The 23,579-nt window shown below is 34.1% G+C and overlaps 1 protein-coding gene and 1 pseudogene across 1 annotated transcript; one reads left to right on the top strand and one right to left on the bottom strand.

The window, feature by feature from the left end:
- Positions 1 to 83: 83 nt before the first annotated feature.
- Positions 84 to 1,604, bottom strand: LOC129875686 (uncharacterized; annotated as a pseudogene).
- Positions 1,605 to 19,757: 18,153 nt separating this feature from the next.
- LOC129875684 (uncharacterized) lies at positions 19,758 to 21,406 on the top strand. Its single transcript, XM_055950954.1, has 4 exons — positions 19,758 to 20,063; positions 20,106 to 20,219; positions 20,297 to 20,576; positions 21,003 to 21,406. Exons 1-4 carry the CDS (start codon positions 19,758 to 19,760, stop codon positions 21,404 to 21,406), a joined length of 1,104 nt encoding a protein of 367 aa, XP_055806929.1.
- The last annotated feature ends 2,173 nt before the right edge of the window (positions 21,407 to 23,579 follow it).

Raw genomic sequence — 23,579 nt, 5'->3', positions numbered from 1 at the left:
TTTTTTGTTCATATAAAATATATCTTCTTTTTTTATAATGCAATACATAGCTACGTTAATGTTAAAGTGTTTTGATAGTGTTATCAAACTAAAACCTGTATTATGAATTAAACTTGAATGAAAAATGAATTAAACTTGAATAAAATATAAATTACATATATATTAAAGTTTAATTAGAATGGAATTAGACACGAATGAAAAGTGTGGCTAATGAAAAAGCCTTCAGTGATCTATAGAAACACAAAAATGAATTACATACACACTAAAATTGAATTGGAAGAGAATTAGACAAGAATGGAAAATGTAGCTATTGAAAAAGCCTCCAGTAATCCATAGAACACAAAAATGAATTAGACTTGAACTAAAAATAAATTACATACACACCAAAGTTGAATTAGAAGAGAATTAGGCACGAATGAAAATTGTAGCTAATGAAAAAGCCTTCAGTGATCTATAGACCATAAAAATGAATTAAACTTGAACTAAAAAATAAATTCTTGCAGCAAACTAAAGCCCTTAAACAAACAGAGTTTATTCTTTATTTCAAATGTCATTCTTTATTCTTAATCCAAAGGCCTAATATTCTTGCAAGTCTTCCTATTGTGACCTTGTTGTCCACAATAGCTGCATGTTATTTTTGATTTTTTGAATCCATCTTCTCTCAATTATTTGTGTCTTTTATATTTTGGCCTCCCAAGAGGTCTCTTTCCAAATGGTGTAAGTACAACCTCTTCAAGAACATGTGTTGATATATTCTAGGTGCTTTCATTTGGGATGGGATTCAGTGAAACTGGTATGTCAACAATAAATTTCCTCTTGTGTATTAATCAGAGCAATATTTTTTATAACTAGTGTGTTTTGTTGTTAAAACAGCTAAAGCATGTGGACATGGCAACTCATCTAATTGAAATCTCCCACACGTACATGTACGTTGTTGAAGACATACCGTGAATCGTGTAATGCCATCAAGTACTGTATACACATATTTATTTGTCTCCCTAACCTATAAAAAATAAGAAGAAATATAAGCAAGAGAGATATTATATGTGAATCAGAAGAAAAAATATTAGCAAAAAGAAATTTATAGATACCATACTCTTAATTTCTCCGATGCAGTTTTGTTATGTTGTAGAATTTTTTCATACTTTTTCCCAAGGTAAAATTCTAAAAATATTGCCTTTGACCTATTATTTTTATTCCATTTTTGAACAAGTTGTCTCATGAATTCTAGGAGGTGCAAGACTGTAAGAATTTTGGCATGTCTTGTTCTTGAATTGACTGATTCTGCAATGTTTGATGTCATCATCCAAGTCCTATTTGCCCGAGCATGAACACGTGACCATTTGTTGTATCCAATGTTCAGCAAGTAGTCTTTAATCATTTTGTCTATCTTCTCAACAATTTCCATATGTTGATTAAACTCTACCGTGGTGTATGTTTTTTTCTATAGAGTAGAACAATTCTGTTACCTTTTGCTGACTCTTTCTGAAGTTTTTCATTATATTTTGCAACAAGTGCCATATACACACGAAATGAGGTATTTCATCATAAACAGTTGAAGTTGCATTAATAATGCTTGCATGCCTATCCGAAACGATACACATCTCTGATCTTTGACCAAATGCCTCTCTGAATTGTTCAAAAAACCACCTCCAAGATGTATCATTCTCTGAATCAACAATGGCATAAGCAAGAGGCAATATACTCCCTGCATCAGGTATAATGTTTAATATATTTTTAATACATTTTTAATATATTTTTGTTTCATGTGTAATAAACTTTTAATACATTGTGCAGATTTTTAATACAAATTAAAATTAGAATTTCATTTATAGTAGCATTAGTATTGTATTCGAAAAGTCTCACCTGCTGCATCTAAGGTATTAGCTGTTAGCATTGTCCCTTTGTATTCTCCTTTTAGAAAAGTTCCATCAACAACTACAATTGGTCTATAATACTCCCATCCTTTTATCGATGTAAACAGAGCTATAAATGCATATGGGAAATAGTCATCCTATGATTTGTGCAATCTTATATAAAAACCAGGGTAAGTTGCCTCTAGTATGTGAAAGTAACTTGGAAACTTTGCATATGATTGAGGTGGATCACCTCAGACTAATTCAAGAGTTTTTTCTTTAGCTCTCCAAGCTTGCATATATGTGAGCCGCACACCATATTCCTATAACATATCATTTTGTATATCTCTTGGTGTGTAGTTGGCATCTGGATCAATACATTTGTCAACAATAATACTCCCAACAACTGTCTTTGTTGCTTATCTTTCCGATAATGAATTATGTAAAAACAAACACGTGTGTTCTTTTTCAAAATCTCTAATAGCGAATATTTGAGATTTATTCACGCTTGAAGAGCATAAATTCCGACTATAGTTTTCTCCAAGGCATTGTATTGAATAGCTGTTGAATTTTTTTTATTAATAGACAATCAATAGTATAAACTAACTTGAATTTGAGTCTTACCATGTTGAGCTTGATCTCAATGTCTTGAATTCGAAGTGTTTAAGAATGGAATGTCTTTTTAGTGCACTGGTAAGGACATTTATTTTTGTAAATTTGATCTTTCTCAAAAAAAGATTGATTGGGGTTAATAATGATGCGTGGTTGTATTTCTTCTTGCTCATCAACTTTCTCACATGATCCAAAGCCAATTAACTCCAGCGCATCACCGATACCACTAAATGCATTAGAAAAGTATGAATTGTGTGTAATCCTCATGTCTTCTGAAGTGTCTAAACATAATAGTGGAATTAAGGTGGAATCACTCTCCAAGTTGACCGATTCAGTGGTTGTGACAAATAAAAGATATTTTGACATATCTCTATGTTTCTTTTTTATTTCAATATACACTTTTACTCCCATATCGTTATGAATCTGAATTGGAGGAGACCTTTCATCAATCTTATATCTAATTTCAACTTTACTTGTTGATGTATCTATTGATAATTGAGCAGCAATCACAGAAGCGAGGCTAGCAAATGTTGAATCGGTATTTATCAACACACCATCTGCCAAGTAATTAATATACTTGTTGCTAGAATCCCATCGTCCATTGAAGTAAAGTAGCACAGCCAGATTAGCCATGTTTTTCTCTTGCATATTTTTTTGAAGATGCCAATAAAAATACTGATTTGGAAAATAAACCAGTGTTCTGTTTGTCTATGTTGTTGTCGCTGTTATTTTGATCAAGAAAGTAGTATATTCTCGACAAACAAATAAGAAAAATAGAAATATAAACACAAGCAGAGATCACAAAGATTCTAAATAAAGGGCAATATAGTAGGACAAACTTATTATCAGGCTCACAACTGAAGTCACTCAACTTAATCAGCATCATGCATCATGTGAATTCTTAAATTTTTCCCATGAGGCACAAATATTTGAGTGTCTCGATGTATTGTATATAGTATCATATTTATTATAAGCATAAAAGATTTTCCTGAAGTGCAAGAATTGAACCTTCAGCTTTTTTATATACTTGTATATAAATCCATCAACGAAAAACTTAACTGATCATATAGCTAATCAAATAACAACTGGAAAAATGTGTCACTACAAAGAAAATAAGTACTTAGAGGATGGATAGAAAAAAGAGAAAGATCGTATACATGATCACTTCACAAATTGGCTAGTGCATTCCCTAGCAAAGTGGCCTGCCTCACCATAGTATATTAATTAAACTTGAACAACAAAGGTATTACACACACATTAAACTTGAATTAGAAGAGAATTAGACACGAATAAAACATGTATCTAATGAAACCAACTTTTAGTGATCTGTAGGCCATAAAAATGAATTAAAGTTGAACAACAAAGGAATTACACATACATTAAACTTGAATTAAAAGAGAATTAGAGATGACTGAAACCTATAGCTAATGAAACCAGTCTTCTCTGTAAGCCACAAAAATGAATTAAACTTGAATTAGAAGAGAATTAGACACGAATGAAACATGTATCTAACAAAACCAGTCTTTAATGATCTGTAGGCCACAAAAATGAATTAAAGTTGAACAACAAAGGAATTAAATGTCACAACCCGGCTTCGTGGGCTGCGATTGGTGCCCTATTTGGACACCCAAACGAACTTACATACCAAAACCGTGCATGTAGAAAATAACATATCAAGCCAAAAAGGGCGATGAAACGCGCATCGCCAGATATGAGCATATATACAAACATATGGGGCCGTATTGGCCATTATAAAGGAAGGGACCGTATTAAAACAGAAGTTATAAACAAACGAACATACATGATCCATGACCCACACTGATGTCTACAGTCCTCTAGCAAAACATAATGAAAATATATGATGGGATAGGGCTCCGCCGTACCCAAATGGTCAAATATACAAGAGTATGTACATAGGTAAGCCATATACCAAAGTGCAACTCTGGGTCAAAGGAGCACTCTATAGTAGCAGAAGGTGGGTAGCCTATGCTAATGGGTAACGAACGTCTGTACCTGTGGACATGAAACACATGACCCATAAAAATGAGGTCAATACGACATATGTACAGAGTATGTAAAGCATGAAGATCGTAACTGAAAGGAAAGGTACAAGGAGCACATACCAAATCAGGACATTAAAATCTATACTGAAAACATATGTACATAATGCAAATAAAAATCATGCATAAGGTTCGAGAACGTGGTCACCACCCTGACGCTGGTACCACAACACATCATACTCCAAAAGATTTCAAATCTCCGTACAAACCCCGAACATATCATATCATCATAATATTCCATATCATTAGAACATATCATATGCCATATCACATCATGTCTCCATAGACGGTACCCGACCCTATGGCGAGGTCTCGGGACTCGTAACACACCATACTGCCGAATACATTATAGGACGCATGATTATAAAGCCGGCCCGGGTTCCGGTGAACGATATCATAATAGTAGGCATGAGCGGAGTAGTGAGAATCTAAATGCAATTCAAAATACAAAACACTTATAGAGACTCAATAGCATAATCCTGATGACAAATCATATAAATAAAATTGAACAATAATCATAGCACATGCCTTTCTGATGTCACATTAATTTATATCAAAATAATCTTTCTGAAATCGTCTCCATATTTTAAAATATATTATGGAGCTTGATGGAATAATTAAAATTAAAGTCATTTAGTATTTTGAATTCTACTCACCCTAAGTCAAATAGAATAGCAAAGAAAAGTTCAAGAATAGTGGGCCCACCTCAACTGAATGAGGTGGTGTACACAAATTATGTGTGTTAAGCTTTATGACATTACTTTTGAGAGTATTAAGATATTTGGGTTCTATTTGTACAAGTTCTAGAGGTTTAGGCAATTTTTCAAACTATTCATAAATATTTAATTCAATTCTATTGAACGAAAAAGGGACAAACTTAGGCGTAGATTCCGAAGAGTAGAGTCATCTCCGAGGCTCGTATTCAAACCTATTACACCTAAGACATGCCAAGAGAAGAAAAGGTAAAGCTTTACATACCTTATCCGGTTCTTCCGCTCACTCAAACTCAAATCTCATTTTTTCCAAAATCTACAAATGGTTACGATTACCAAATGTAAGTTATATGCCTTTAAGAGTTCAATTTTAATCCTCACTTGTCTACAGAAATTTGGGCAGCACCTCCTCTATACATTCAACATCCTCGAGAATCTAACTTGGCCGAAATATCAACAACAACAACCACAACAATACCGACAACATCAACAATCACTACAAAATGCATTGTAACATTAGTAGTCTTTCTTCTTTCTCTTCTTTCTTTTTGTTACATAAAGCAATAATTTGTACTCCAACTTCACACCTTGCCACTAATATCAACATTTCATATTCACTCACTAACTAATTTGAAACCATTTAGACATACTCAAAAGAAATTTACATTATTCCATATAATATACCAAAAATTCCACCAAAATCATAATCCATCCAAAACTTCTACAAACACAAGAAAACTACCAAATCGCATTACTTTCTTCCATATTCGTTAAGGATGACAATAATTTCCATAATAGAATTCTACTTCCATAATTACATATAAACTATACTAAAATCACATAATCCCCTATAACTTGTAACCAATTTTGAGGTCGTCTCAAATCATGAAACTATTAATTACACCATAACCGCCATAACGACACCACTAATAAGCTAAATAAAGTTCAATTCCTCTTCTCCCAACCATCACCCCACACGGCCACACACACCCACTTGCACATCCACATGGTCACACACACACATACATCACAATTGCATGATTTTCACTTAATTCTACTAGCTACAACACACCCACTTCTTCCATAACATGAGAAGATAAAATTCTTACCTTATTCTTCAAATTTTGACTTGCCACAAATATAGTTTTCTCGCTTAATTAATTATACCACGTTGAAGAGGGCCTCGAACTTGACAAGAATTCAAGAAGACAAGATTTTTGGATCAAAGTTGAAGAACTTGAAATTTTTTCCCCTCTTTTTTTCCCTTTAAAATCAGCCAAGAGCCCTTGTTGCTCTCACCCTCTCTTTTTGATTTGATGACTTTGCTTTTCTTAAAGTTTCTAGTAGATGACACACACACACACACTTATATATATATAGATGATGGGCTCTCTTAGTTAATTATCAAATGGAATTAATTTTCATGGGCTGGGCTAGCCATCCCTTGATTTGGGCCTCATTTTCTCTTATTATTATAACTTTGTTTGAGCCCAAAACTATAAGTCTTTTTTTTGTAGCTCACAAAACTAATTTTCAAAATTTTCAATTTTTACCCTTTGTCTTCCTCCGTATTTCCACATAATTGTTTTCCCATGGACATCACACCGGTTCTAAATAAAATAAATAAACCAATTCACAACCTCATTCCTTGCAAATCAGATTTTTCCAAATGCGCAAAAGTGCAGGATGTAACATTAAACTCACATTAAACTTGAATTAAAAGAGAATTAGCGACGACTGAAACCTGTAGCTAATGAAATCAGCCTTCTCTGTAAGCCATAAAAATGAATTAAACTTGAATTAGAAGAGTATTAGACACGAATAAAATATGTAGCTAACAAAACCAACCTTCAGTGATCTGTAGGCCACAAAAATGAATTAAAGTTGAATAACAAAGGAATTACACACACATTAAACTTGAATTAAACTGTAAACATATGAGATCAAAGTTAAATAGATGAACATACGGCGAATCTGAGAAGAAGACATGATTTGCCGACAGAAAAATCACCGATTAACAATAGTTTGAACAAGTAATCGTTGCAATCAAAAAAATGAAAATCGATAATAAAAATAAAAAAATTTGGAGAAAATTCCGCATGAATATTATTGAATATCGTACTATTTGTTGCTCATGTTTGCTTCTTCCTCTTTTTGGTTATGGAGAACAAAAATTTTTCTTCTGAGAAGTGAGATTCCACCGAATACACATCACTTAATTCCAAAATTGGACTACAAATATTGTAGAAAGTTGTAGTTGAGAAGCTATGAAGCTAAGTATTGCCCTAATTTTGGAGAAAATTATGGGTGAGAAGATTGGAGAGAATATTGGTGTAGCAAATTTGGAGAGAAACAGGGAAAGAGAAAATAGCGGGTGAGAGTTAATTTAATTCAAACAATTTGCTATATATGGTTAAAATAATTATGTTACTCTATATGGTAAATATTTTTTGAATACTGTATATTTAGGTGATTTTCCCTTTTTATAATTATGTTAAAATGAAGAGTTTCTATTGCTGAATTTCTCACAAACAATAATAAATGTTAAGCTTGTTTGGACATATTTTAGAAAGAAAGTTTTTTACTTAATATGACCACTACTAAAGTTCGTATTTTGCTTATTACAATATAAAAATGATGTATCAATTTTGTTTATTTAATTTTAAAAAATGTCAAATTTAGTGATTAAAAGAGAAAACAATGTTTGACTATCAAAAAATTGTTAATTTTGATAATGTATTCATCGAATGATTAAAAATTATTAATTTTTCACTTCTATGTAGGATATTTTCATAATATCAAATATGATAAACTATTTAACAGAGAAAATTTGAAGAAAAAAAGATTTAATATTCAAGTTCTAAGGAATACTAGAATACAAACTAAAGAAAAATGAGGAGTTAAAACATAAAAAAGAACAAAAGAAAAGGACTATGTTGAGAAATTTAAAGGAACAAAAAAAAAGGAAAAACATTCAAAAAAAGAAAAATAAGTGTATTGATTATTTTGTGGGGTAAGATTGAGAGTTTTCTTTTACGATATGATATTTAGAGTTCAGTAATAAAAAAAATTAATGTAATTTAGAATTTAACATTAAGATAATTGTTATTTTATTTATAAAAATAAAGTTGCTTTCATGATCGTTTTTTACTGTTTTGGAATTAGAAATCAATTTTTTAATAATTACTTTTAATATTAAAATCAAAATACATAGAATATTTCTACTTATAGAAGACAATAATAAAATGTATCACAAAATTCATCGACAAAGCAAACCACAAACAAATTATACATGAATTGAAGTAATAGAAAATTGAAAGGCTTTGAAACGATCTTTACATATTGGTTGATTAAGAATTTGTATATTATCTGAGGCAAAGTTTGTAGTGCAAATGTTACAAAAAGAAGATAATAACATTGTGAAAAATAGATATCATCTGCGAAAATATATAAAGATAAATGATTTTTTTCAAAGATATCAAAATTTTATATATTTCTCGAACATGAAATGTGCTAACTCATAATCTAACGTAATTCTCTATTTCATTGATGTATAGAGTTTATTGAAATTCAGCTTTCTCAAGTTAGGTTGTAAACGACGCATAGATTTCATATGAAAATTTGAAACATATTTTGAAATAATGTATTGAAGCTGTTCATTAAAAAAATAAAAAAATTACCTAATTACACTCCCTTATTTACCATATTTTCTATTATTCCCATCCATTCCTAAAAAATTCAAAGATCACTTCTTTTCATCCGGATACACTAATTCAGTAATTCAGATACATTAATTTACATTAATTCAGTAATCTGGATACATTAATTTTGATTCTTAAATTATCTCTATGTTTAATGTATCATGCTTTAAATGTTACCTGCTGATACTTAAAAACCCTAATTTTAGTAATTTTTGTATTCGAAACTGAATTAATGTATCCAGATTACTAAGTTAATATATTCAAATTGCCATATTTTAAAGAAATTTCTGTAAGTTATGGTAATTGAGTATCATTGGTACTGTATTAACAGCATTGACCATACATGCGTGGGTAATATGTAGACTGTAAATTGCTTAATGAGTTTGGAATCGAGGTTTTTACTTGTGTTTGTTTGTTTCTACTTTTACTGAGTAATACTGTGATGTTTTGATATAGTGGTGGAGGTACGATTTTTGAATAAATTAGCTAAATATATGAATTTTTATACCCTCACTTTTGCTAAAAAGAAAATTACTTATAGCATCAGAAACCAAAAATTGAAGAGAGGACGACCAAGGGCATTATCGTAATTTCGCATGTAAGATTTAGATATTTTGATAGAAACATCAGACTACCTCCATGGCAGCGCTTTAGGTTAATTTTTGTCTTTTCTCCTTCTTCTGAACTCCTTTGATCTTACTAGTTAATTTTCTGTTGTTACCAAAATTTTTCAGTTGAATATCCATTTGATCCACTGCTGATTGTTGTTTTGTTCTTTCAGGATAATTACTATTGGCTAGATAATACAATGCCCAGCTATCAGTAATGGGGTCTATTCTGGTGATGTAGGTTCATTTTTAGTTTATTGCTCATACAATTCCTTAAATGTGATTTATTTTTCCAGAGTATATTTTATGATTTCAGGTATGATTTCTCTATCAAATTTTGCTTTACTCTTTTTTTTTCTTTTTTAAATCTTTCTCTACGGGGATACTCTTAATAATTTTCAATTTCATGACTTCTTGTCGTTGTTCTATTGTGACATTATTATGCCTATAAAGTGAGGAAATTGAAAAAAAAAACATAAGTTGTCTTGATATGGTTTTACTTGCTTTTTTCAGCATAATCTTTAGGCATAGTTTCAACTATATACAATAAAGTAATTAGTTTATAACAAATATAGTCATATTTTAATTACATAAAAAAACATTTACAAGTCTTGAACATTGATACTCTCATTTGTAGTTTAATCCAAACAATATACTGTGAAGAAATGTAAAGTGCTGCTTTCCATTGGTGCAACTATTCAGGTTTTGATGTTCAAAGAGCCAAATGTAAATTTATTTGAAGTTGAATTTTCTAATGTATTTTCTTTTGTTTTACATTTTGGACTATTCAATCATAAAAAAAGCATCTTCTTTTCGAATGACTTTTTTGGCCACTCACTCTACTTATGTATAGAGTGTCTCAGTAATCCAAAGCCAAAACAACTTCTCTTCGTATGCATTGCACATTTTCTTGATTAAAAAGTATATACTTACTTTGGTTGGTTGTTTAGGTCATGTGCTATTACGATCCAGGCCTAGAGCCTAGACGTGACACGGTGAATGAGGAATCCGGAGGTACCTCACCCAAGTCTCTTAGCATTCGTTGGCCTTTCATAGGTAATGACTAAGAGCAATAAGCGAAAATAAAAAGGAAAACGGGACTAAGAAAACATCTTAGAATAAGAGTCAATGTCAAACTTAAACATAATACACTTAGGTCTAAACATACATCTACTAAAGATTTGGCGGGGGCTAAAATATGTCGCTAGTTCACCCTCATAATAAATGGATACAAGTACCAAAAGGGTATCCAAAAGTTTTTACATAACACAAGCTAGAAAAGAAAAGGAATATTGTTCCTGAATAATTATAGCCTTCAACGAACTCAACTAGCCACGTGGAGGTGAATGTGGAGCAATACCGGTTCCTACATGGTGATATCATGTAGGCAAAAGAGTATGTAGTAGTACTTTGAATGTATTAAGTATGTAGACATGCAACTCAATAAAAACATTTAAGCATCATAAGGTATAGTACATGAGTAAATGCATGCATGAACAATCAATCATAAATAACATTTAAAACGTTCATTTCTGGGAAGATGACCGTAACCGACATTTAAGACCATGTGAGATATTACATGAAATCCAATATAATCCCCTACGTTGGCACGAGGAGACTACTTTTCGAGTAGAGCTCTGTCAATTTTATTCATTTCTTTAACATTTAGGGCTATTTGTGTATCCACTAGTCTAAGTCTACTAGGGCTCCTACGTTAGCACATAGTTAATGAGACAAGGGGTTGCTACTAGGATTCCCTTATCGAATCTCATCTCAATGTCCTATTCGGTGCTAAGTCAATCCCACGAAATAGTTCATATAACATAAGAACATAATCATTTGCATAGCTTTATATCATCAAAACATCATTCAATTTCTGTGATTCACACAAGTGAGAAATGACCTTTCACAAGTGGAATCCATAATTTCATAATCATTTCATTATTCTTTCATTTCGTAAGACTCCCTTTGATTAAAGACATTTGTTTTTATAACATTCATTTTGGAGTCAAAGCTTTTAATTCATACTTCATTGAAACATAGTGAAACTAGGTGGGTTCTATTCAATCGACTTTCAAATCATTTAAAACAATATTAGCATGCATGAGAGTAATGAAATGCATCGATTAAGATATCTTTAAAGCAACTCACCAATACACCTTAAAATGCCTTTTTATGCTTTCATATAGGACCTTAATAAATCAACCATTCCATGAATTAGGAATCAATATAGGTTAAGATAGATAAATAAACTTCAAATATTCAATAATTCATACATTTGAAATCATAATATGAAAATTCGTAAAATTCACAATTTAAAATGAGCTACTAGGTTTAGAAAAATACTTGGGTTTCATGGGCGGAAGAACCTATGAATGAGATCCACATACCTTAGGGAACAAAGCCTTAACGCAAGCTTGGAAATGGAGACTTGAAGACTTGTGATGAAATTCCAGCTTTCCTTGGTGAGGAAGAAGACCTTGAGGGGAGCTTGAGAGGTTAGGATTTTGAGTCTTAGAATTTGAATGAGTGTAATGAGTTGGGAAAGGCTTAGGGTCATTAAGATAGGTTAGATTTAGCCCCCCAAATGACCTCACTTTGCTGATAAAATACACAAAAAGACCAAAAATTCTTTTTAAAATTGTCTGGACTCAGTTGTACGGAGGACCCATCATGGTTCGTGATCATCACCACTGCCCATGGTGGTGTTCCATAATAATTAACTTAGAGGAGAAATCTTGGGGGTTTGCATGGAAAGTTTCAATACTTCCTCCACGGAGATCTTCATTATCCGTGGAGGGCATCATGGTCCGTGAAACATGGACGTGGTGCAGGACCGACAATAGTGACTACCAAGGAACCCACCACGGTCCGTGAAGGGCTACACGGGCCGTGGTGGTCAATTGTGGTCTCTCCCTAGGAAGGTTTCGTAAGGGCCTTAGGGGAGGGGTCACCACGGAAGGTACTACGATCCGTGGTGCTCACCATGGTCTGTGGTCCCTTCCCTGCAGGACTGGGATTTAGAACCACCACCACGGTGCTCATCACGATCCGTGGTTCTGACTACGGACCATGATGACCTTCGTGGTCATCACCTAGTGACAAGGTCTGCATTTTTCTAGAATTTCATCCATTGTTCCTCGTTTTAGGACTTTTCAACTTTCGAAATCATACAATATCTCTCCATTTGAAACATTCGTCCTCGAATGTGATTTTACTAGTATAGAAAAGACACGAAAATGAGGACTAGCAACCCAACAAGAGTACAATAACACATACACATGTATAAACCATGAGACTTTCATACTTAACATAAAGAGAAAATACATAAAGTCCCCCCTAAACTTAAACCTGTTTTTTAAGTGGACACCTAAAGTTTGCGGGGGTTCTATTATCACACAAAACCGTTTTCAACCATTATAAAGACACCATTTTAACCCATTTTTACATCAACTGTGATATCACATTTGAGAAGCGCGTGAATAAATAAAACTCAACTCCAAATCAGTGCAAAAATGGCGCGTAGTATTGCCAATTTGAATCCCAAATTACTACATCTTCTTCATTTAATGAAGAGAGCAAAAAATGTGAAGAACTCCCAAATCCTGAGCAATAGACTTTAGCAAAGTTGAAGTAGTTGTTGAAGATGCTCATACTGTTCCACTGCCACCCCTGCCGGCCAAGGAGGAGGAGAAGAAATCAGAGGATAAAATAGTAAAATTAGTTGCCGCCGCCATCGAAGGAGAACCCAACTAGAAGTCGATGAAATTCTTCGCCGGCGGCGAACACTGTGTAACTAGTTGCAACTAAATCTCTCCACCGAAATTCAATCTGAAACAGCCAAAAAATACCCATAATTTAATTAGTGAAATTTGATCGATTTGCAACTCTAGACTTCAAAATTTCTTAAAAAAATAAATATAATTGGAGCCAATAGAGAGTGAACAATTTTTCGAGTATATGATAAAGATACAAAATATGTCGAGCAAGCTTTTGGATCAACACCCCATGACCAATTGATAATCTAAACATCATGTCTATTCCTTGTTTCACTTTAATTTGCAATTGATTTTTTCTTGTTTATGGTGCCATCAACTTTTTAAAAAAGAATTTCACAGTAGTTTGAGAGGAAAGAAGGACAAAAAGGAGAGTGAAATGAGTTATCCAGTTGGGTTTGAGGATAAAAATGTGAACAGATTCGGGTTTTATCCGATCCTTTATCAATGGGTAACAAAAAATAAAATTATATTATTTTATTTGGGAGTGAAGACACGCACCAGCTTTGAGATTAGCATTGTTGTCAAAATGATGTATTTATAATGGTTGAAAATGGTTCAATGGGGTAATAGGACCCCCGCAAACTTTAGGTATCTATTTAAAAATATGTATAAGTTTAGGGCACTCTATGTATTTTCTCTAACATAAATAATGACTTTAAAATCAACTTCATAAACATGCATGCATATGAAGACTTAGGAAAAAAGTAAAACGTAGGAATCTTAGCAATTCAAGCGTAAATAGCTTAGTACCTTAGGCTTTAGTAGAATGAAAAATATGAGGGTATCGCTTTATCATATTCTTTTCCGCTTTTCATGTAGCACTTTCAACTTGTTGATTTCTCCAAAAGACTTTGACAGATGCAACTTCTTTATTCCTCAATATCTTAACTTGCCAGTCCAAAATTTCAATCGGGACCTCTTCATAGGTCAAGTTTTCTTCAACATTCACTACTTCTAAAGGAACAATGGAACTTGGATCACCCGCACATTTCCTCAACATAGACATATGGAACACCAGATGAACCATGACCATTTCCAATGGCAACTCCAATTCATAGGCAACCTTGCCGACACATCTCAAGATTTTATACGGCCCTACATACCTAGGGATCAACATCACTTTCTTACCAAATCGAACTAAACCCTTCATGTGTGAAACCTTCAAGTATATCCAATCATTCGGATTAAACTCAAGATCTCTTCTCCTTGTATCGGAATAGGACTTTTGGCGACTTTGAGCCGTCTTCAACCTTTCTCTAATGACTCTCACCTTTTCTAAAGAATCAAACACCAAATTAGGACCCAACAAGGTCATCTGGAAACCTACATCGCCTCCCATACAAAGCCTCAAATGACGCCATTTCAATACTTGAGTGATAGATATTATTATAGACAAACTCAATAAGCGGTAGATGGTCATCCAAACTCCCTTTGAACTCCAACACACAAGCTCTTAACATATCCTCTAGGTTTGAATTTTCTGCTCGGCTTGTCCATCGGTTTGAGGATGGAATGCGATACTTAGCTTCACCTTGGTGTCAAGATCCTTTTGAAATGATCTCCAAAAATGAGAAGTGAATTGGGTACCACGATCCAAAATAATAGACAACTTTACACCATGCATCCTTACCAATTCCCAAATTTATTGTAGAGTTGCATGAAAAAGGAAATAATCCTCGGCAATATAAGAAGTCTTGACCGGTAGAAAGTGAGTCGACTTATCATTCTATCGACAATTATCCAAATCGAATCATGACATTTTTGAGTATGAGGCAAACCCACTACAAAGTCCATGTTCACATCTTTCCACTTCTAAGTAGGGACTTTAATATCTTGTGCTAGTCTACCCATCCTTTGATGTTCGGCCTTAACTTGTTGGCAATTTGGGCATTCGGCCACGAACCTTGCTATGTCATTTTTCATGCAACTCCACAATAAAGTTCTTTTAAGTCTCGGTACATTTTAGTGGAACTTAGGTGAATAGAATATGAAGAATTGTGAGCCTCCTTCAAGATCAAACTCCTTAGGCCATCCACATGTGGAACATATAACCGACCTTGGTAGAGAAGTACTCCATCTCCCCCTTGTGAAAAGACCTCTACCTTCTTTTCTTTCACCAATTTCTTTAGCTCCACAAATGTCGGGTCAAGGCCTTATATTGACTTAACATCCAACATCAAAGATGATTTGGACCCATTATGAACAAGCACACCACTATCGTCGAAACCACTCAACTTCACCCCTAATCTAGCTAACCAGTGAACATCCTTCACCAACTCCCTCTTCCCTTCATCGACATGAACTACACTCCTCATAGACACCCTACTAAGTGCATTAGCAACCACATTGGCTTTACCTGGATTATAATGCACACTCATATCGTAGTCTTTGAGAAATTCAAGCCACCTCCTTTGCCTTAGATTGAGGTCATTTTGGGTGAACACATATTGGAGACTTTTTGTGATCTCACAACACATCCACATGACCCTATAGAGGTGGTGTAACGATCCATTAGATCGTTTTGAGTACTAGAGCTTTTTATTTCATAAAAAATTTATTTCATAAATTTTTAATGGGTATTTTAGACTATTCAATAACTACGGTTATTTAATTAAGGGATAAATTTAGATAACTAATTTAATTAATGGACTAAAGTGGTAATTTATTTAATACTCTATACCACTTATCTCATATTATTAAAATAAGCTAGGGGTATTTGACACTTTTAATACACAAGAGTTTTAGAAAAGAAAAGAAAAAGGAGAAGAAAACTACCTGAGATGAACGAAAGGGTGGCGGCAAAAACTCATCGGGTAAGTTCTTTTCTTCTGTGTTGAAGTACTTTGGGTTTGTATTAAAATTATTGTCAACAATTAATATATTGGTTAAAATGCTAAGGAATTAAGGTTGGATAGCAATAGCAGTCATAGAACTTATATTTTATAGTGAAAAAAGTTAAAAAGCTTGATGGCCTAATGATTAGGGCAATGGTGAGTAATGATTATGTAGGAATGATAGTGCTCATGTCTGCAATTGCTAGAAGTAAAGTACTGTTTTCGTGCTAGGGGTAACGTTCTGCACTTCACATCCTTATTGCGCATTAGTTTATAACAGTCGTTTCCTTTTAAATTTTGTTCTTTTAATTATCACATTATAATTCAGGTTTTGATATATTGAGATAGATAATTAAATAATAGGTGTATTGTAGTATTTATTAATATAATTAGATTTATGTTATTGGAAGAAATTAAGGCTTAACCCTAGGCTTGAATTTGAGGAAATTAATTATAGATTCAAGTAAGTTTTTGGGTCTAAAGCTAGATATATAGTAATATGAGTGTCTATGGACCCGTTTACTTACAAATATTATATACTTGTTAGATTGGAAACGTTCTAAGGCATTAAGGAAATGAAAGACATTGGTGAATTAGCTTGCTTGAGTTCGGTTCTTCGGTTGAGGTAGGTTATGTTTTACTTTCTTCGAGAGGCTATGTGACTTTAGGAAAACTCCATTCCTTCTTTTTTTCGTGCTATTACTTGAATCCAATTGGTATCTAGGTGATATAAATTTGTATCTGACCTTATTCATTCTATTTTCGTAGATGGTTTGAATTAGAGCAACAACAACACCTGAGCTAGCCATTGGGGCTGTAGCCAGAGGAGGAGTAGCAGCGAGAGGCCATGGTAGAGGTCGTGAGAGAAAGCCTAGCAGGGAAAAAGGTTAGGCAGTTGGGCCAACCAAGAAAAGAGTAGCGACCCCTCCACCAGCTAATGAGATAGCTAGAGAGGATGTTGAGGTGGACAATGAGCAGGTTCATGAGAAAAAAGCACCACCCCAACCTACTCTAGAGATGATCCACCAGGTTCTCACCTATCTTAATGGGTTATCCGATCAGGGACAAGCGCCCCCAGCGCCTTATATTAGGGGAGTACAGTATGCAGCTGTTGTGGCTCCCAACATGAATGCGTCCTCAGGAACTAGCATGTTTCCTCGATTGGCTACAGGTCTAGTGTAACATCCCCTAAAAATATTGTATACGATATTTCAATTCTCGCCAAAAAAAATAATACAATCTTTGTATTTTGGCCATAACTTTTCATAGGATGGTCCAAATTAGGTGATTCAAATTTCTGAGTAACCCAAATATCATTATCTACAACTTTTGTGAAGATCATATTTTAAGTTTTGGAGGTTAAGTAGGTCAAATAAATTAATTATTGTAAGATACGATGTTGTGACGGAATGGAGTGTTTATAGAAGAAAAATCATATCTTACTATAGGATGCTCCAAATTTGTTTATTCTTGAACGACATGAAACTAGACTTCCAAAGCTACATTTCTTATGAAGACACAAAATCCTAATAAGGAATTTATCTTGTTTAAACGTAGTTTCGAAAAAGAATATTCTGTTAAAGAGAACTCATCTAGAAGATCTAGAACCCTTTGACATCATCAATGACATCAAAATCCTCAATTGAATTTTTAAGATCATCCTTTGTAATTATTTTTATTTATTATTAGGTCCTTCTTCTACACCTATAAATACCAACCTTATTTCCTCATTTTATTCATCAAGCTTTCTCAAGCAACTCTTCTCTCTATACACTTCTTTACTCATTCTCAAATATGGTTTTAGTTCTTAGTAGTGAAGAAATACTATTCCGGTGATTCATATACTTCGGGTAGTACATAAAGCATTTCAGCGAAGAGAAAAGCTAGGACTCGAGAGTGTTCATTAAATCCTTCAATTCCAACTAAAGCTTCAGATTTCAGGTATGTAAGGTTTCAATGAGAGTATTCCTTCCACTCTCGTGTCTAAAGTATTTTAATTATATGATAAATTATGTTTATTTTCGTTAAGCTTTACTCTAAATTATGTGGGTGTTTATCTATGAGTTCTTCCATCTATGTAGTCCAAAAACTCTTTTTCAATTAAATCTCTTGAGTTCAGGTAATATTTTCTTATGGAAAATTCTTATTTATTTTTAATAGCATGAATCATGGTTAAACTAATGATTATTGGTCTATTTTGATGCAACATGATTTCATATGTATGAATTGATGGATTGCAAGTAATTTATCTATTTATCTCTTTAAAGGTTCTTGAAATTCATGGTGGGTTGGTTAAAACATGATTTTTAATTAATGGATTTCAATGTATTTATGCATATTTATTTACATACATGTTTGCAAGTTGAAGTGATTTGAATCCACCTAGTTTTACTATATTTTTAATGAAGTTTGACTTAAAAACTTTGACTCCAAATGAATATTTATGAAAGCAATGTCTATAATCAAAAGGGAGTCTTATGAAAAAAAATGATGAAATGATATGAATAATATATTCTTTATGCAATAAGGACAATACTTGCATATTTGAATTACCAAATATTTTAATGAGCTATTCTACCGAATATGATATTTTGAATTTTTAAGCTATATGCTATGACTATTTTGAAGTATTAAACTATTCCGTGGGATTGACTTAGCACCGAATGGATCATTGAGGTGAGATTTGGTAAGAAAATCCTAGTAGAAACCCCTTGTCTCATTAACTATGTGCCAACATAGGAGCTCTTGTAGGCTTAGACTAATGGATCCATGAAAGCCCTTAAAGTTAAAGTTAAAGAAATAAATGAAGTTGACGGAGTTCTACCGGACAAGTAGTCTCTCCGTCCAATGTAGGGGGTTATGTTGGATTTTATGTAATAGTTCGCATGGTCTTAAATGTCGGTTATGGTCATTTTTCCATAAAATGAATGTTTTAAAGGATATCTATATGATTTATTATGCATGCATTACATTATGTTCCATATTACATAAATGTTTTAATGTTTCCTGAATGTTCATGCATCCTTACATATTTAGTACATTCAAAGTACTAAAGCATACTATTTTGCCTACATGATATCACCATGTAGGGACCAGTGCTCCTTCTCGTTCTCCTCCACGTGGCTAGTTGAGATTCAGTTGAAGACTACTTTTGGTGAGTTATTATGTTTCAGGAACAATACTCCTTTATTTTTCTAGCTTATGATATGTTGAGATATTTTACTATGATATTTCTTCTATTATGATTGAGGGTGAGCTAGGGACTTGTCTTAGCCCTGTTAAATCTAAAAGTTAGAGGTATTATTGCACATATGTAAGTTGAAAATTTACTATTATGATTTTTGCTTGTTTATTTATCATCATTACCTATAAAAGGCTAAAAGAATGCTAAGAGGCTTGTTTGAGGTACTTTCGAATTCCTCATTCGCCATATCATGTATAAGCCCTAGGCTTGGATCGTGACAGCCGGCAATGACTAGTGACTAACATGATCTCTTTGTTATGTTCTTGAATTTAAAACCCCCGATCTTTAAGGGTACTGAATCTGAGGATGCCTATGATTTCCTTATTGATTGTCATAACATGCTTCATAAGATGGATATTGTAGAGCGATTTGGTATTGAGTTTGTGATATATGAGTTTCAGAAAGACGCCAAAATATGGTGGCAATCTCATATTGAGTGCCGACCAACAGAGGCACCACCTATGAGTTGGGCAACCTTTTCTTACTATTTCATGGAGAAGTATATTCTCTGGACCTTGAGGGACAAGAGGAGAGACGAGTTCCTGAATATAGAGCAAAGGAGAATGTCCATTGTAGCTTATGAAGCTAAGTTTCGTGCCTTAGCCAGATATGCTACTCAACTTTGCTTTAGTCCCGAAGAGCGGATTCGCCACTTTGTGAAGGGATTGAGGTTATATTTATAGATTTCAGCTTTACAGGTGGCTGCTTCAGTAAAATCTTTTCAGCAAGTGGTTGATTTTGTGATAAAGGTGGAGGGGGTGAGCCAGATGACTTTGCTAAGGCGACAACGTTCAAGAAGTTTTGTAAGGGAGGTGAGTTTAGTAGTTCTTACTCCAAAGGGAAGAGTTCTGAAGATTATTCGGTCCATCCTATTCAGTCTTCATTGCAGGTTTTTGATGGAGGTTCATCAAAGACTAGCCATCCCTTTTCTAATTTTAGGGGTTATCTTCAATCTTCTTCGTCTTCACGGAGACCCACTTTTGACCTCAAGACTTATTACAAATGTGGTGAGCCTGGACATATCAGAAAATATTGTCTAAGGCAGAGTCAGACTTTGTATAATCAGGGTTACATAGCCCCACTAGCTAGAGGTGGAGGCGGCTATGGTTGGGGCCATCATTTTGGAGGACGTAGTTGCCAAGGTCGTGGTGATCGCCAGTCTGGCTGGGGTGACGATTAGGTTAGAACTACTGGAGTACAGCCCAACAGGGGTAATGATCAGACATGCGACAAAGCCCATTGTTATGCTTTCCCCGGGAGGTCAGAGGCAGAGGCAGAGGCATCCGATGCTGTTATTATAGGTACTCTTCTAGTATGCGATCGCATGGCTTTCATATTATTTGATCCTAGATCCACCTTTTATTATGTATCTTCCGCATTTGCTGATGGACTTGATTTGCATTGTGACTTACTTAATATGCCTATTCATGTTTCTACTTCTGTTGGTGAGTCTCTACTAGTTGAGAAAGTGTATAGGTCTTGTCTTGTGACTTTTATGGGGAGCAGAACTTATGCAGATTTGATTATTCTGGAGATGGTTGACTTTGATGTAATCTTGGGTATGACTTGGCACTTTCTCAATTTTGCTATCTTAGATTGCAATGCTAATACCGTGACCTTGGCCAAGCCTGAGATGGATCAGCTGGTGTGGGAGGGTGACTATCTTCCTGCCCCAGTTCGGATTATCTCTTTTATTCATGCTAAGAAGCTGGTAAGTAAGGGTTGTTTAGCCTTCCTAGCACAGCTCAAGAATGATAGTTCTAAAGTACCTTCGATTGAGTCTATTTCGATAGTGCGTGTGTTTATAAATGTTTTTACCACAGACCTGCCTGGTATGCCACCAGATAGGTATATTGATTTTTGTATCTACATGGAGCTGGACACTCGTTCCATTTCCATTCCACCTTATAGAATGGCCCCGATTGAGTTGAGGGAATTGAAGGCCCAACTTCAGGAGTTGTTGGGTAAAGGTTTTATTAGACCCAGTGCCTCTCCTTAGGGTGCTCTAGTTTTATTTATAAAGAAGAAGGATGGTAGTCTTTGTGTGTGCATAGACTACAGACAGTTGAACAAAGTGATTGTTAAAAATAGGTATCCTATCCTCGCATTGAGGTCCGGGTATTACCAGCTCAAAATACGAGCAAGAGATGTGCTGAAGACTGCTTTTCAAATCAGGTATGGGCACTATGAATTCTTGGTAATGTCTTTTGGGCTTACAAATATGTTTGTTGCTTTTATGAGCCTAATGAACGGAATCTTTTAGACATATCTGGATCTTTTTGTTATTGTATTTATTGATGATATATTAATCTACTCAAAGAGCAGAAAGGAGCATGAAGAGCATCTAAGAATGGTTTGGAGTTGTTAAGGGAGAAGAGATTTTATGCCAAATTCTCCAAGTGTGAGTTCTAGCTCGATTCAGTGTCCTTCTTTGGGCATGTGGTTTCTAAGGATGGAGTGATGGTGGATCCCCTGAAGATTGAAGCAGTGAAGAGTTGGGCAAGACCCACTAATATCTCAGAGGTAAGGAGCTTTGTTGGTTTAGTTAGATACTACCATCGTTTCGTCAAGTGGTTTGCTTCCATTGCTTCCCATCTTACCAACTTGAACAAGCACAATGTTCCATTTATATGGTCGAATGAGTGTGAAGAGGGTTTTCTTAAACTCAAGACCCTGTTGACTTATCACGACCTAAGCCTAGGGCTCAAATGTGATACAGCGAATGAGACACCCGGAGGTACCTCACCCAAGCCGCTTAGCATTCATTAAGCATTTCATTGGTAATGATAAACAAATCAAGCGGAAACATAAGGGATAGAAAGGCTAAGGGACTTGTTGTTAATAACAGTAAAAAAACAACATAACATCTATTACTATGTCCAATAATACCTTCTATATTAAGTCTTGGCGGGGGCTACGACATGTTTCTAGCTCACCTTCAAGATTAAGTCAAAAATACCAAACTTAATTTAAATGTCTAAACATAACATAAGCTAGATAAGATCAGAGTGCCGTTCTTGGAACATGGGAACTCACCAAAGTGGTAGGCATCAACGCTAAACTTAGACACAGAGAGGATAGTATGGAACGACGCTCATCCCTACATGGTGATATCATGTAGGCAAAAGTATGCGTTAGTACTTTGAATATACTAAGTATGTGAGTATGTTATGTAATGAAGAACATAGTAGATAGACATATATAGGCAATATGCATAGGTGAATACATATATGAGAAATCATCATGTGAATTCTTAAAACATTTATTTTGTGGGAAAGTGACCATAACCAAAATTTAAGACCATGCGGGCTATTACATGGAATCCAACATATCCCTCTACGTTGGCACGACGAGACTACTTATCAAATAGAACTTCGATCAACTTTAAACATTATTTAACATTAACTTTAATGGATAATCGTGGATCCACTAGCCTAAAATGGCCAACAAGGGACCCTATAGTTTCATATAGTTAATGCAACATGAGACTTTACTTGAGGATCCCTTCGGTCGAGCCCCCATCTACATACTACATTCGGTGCTAGGTCAAGTCCCACGAAATAACATTTAAACGTTAATAAAACATAAGTATTATATAACTTCAACATTATAACATCAATCGGTGAAATAGCTCATTAAACCCTTTTATTTGGTTTAATACGAGAATTGTCCTTTCACATTGAAACCTTACTTTGGCTAAGAAGTCCTTCATCAATCAATCATTTAATGAAGACTCCTACTCATAAGCATTTACTTCAAAACATTCATTGGAGTCAAACTTAATTTGAACTTTACTTCATCATAAGAAACTAGGTGGGTTCATTTCATAAAGACCTTCAAATACATTTAAAGAATAATTGTATGCATGAGAGTGATATAAATGTATAAGATCAAACATCTTCAAAATAACCCACCATATGCACTTTAAAACTACCTTTCAAACCTTCATATAAGAACATTAGCAAACCATTCATTTTATGAAATTGAGAGTCAATATATATCAATATAAAAAAATAAACTTCAAATAAATCATGAACTATGCATTTGGGATCATCATGTAAAAGCCCATAAGATTTCATCATTTAAAATTGAAAAGCTAGTTTGAAAAAAATATTTGGGCTCCATTGGTGGAAGGACCCATGGATAAAACCCACATACCTTGAGGAGTAGAC

This window comes from Solanum dulcamara, chromosome 12 (assembly GCF_947179165.1).
Source record: "Solanum dulcamara chromosome 12, daSolDulc1.2, whole genome shotgun sequence".
Classification (NCBI taxonomy): domain Eukaryota; kingdom Viridiplantae; phylum Streptophyta; class Magnoliopsida; order Solanales; family Solanaceae; genus Solanum; species Solanum dulcamara.
Note: the sequence above shows the minus strand (reverse complement) of the source record. Positions and strands in the feature narration are given on the sequence as shown.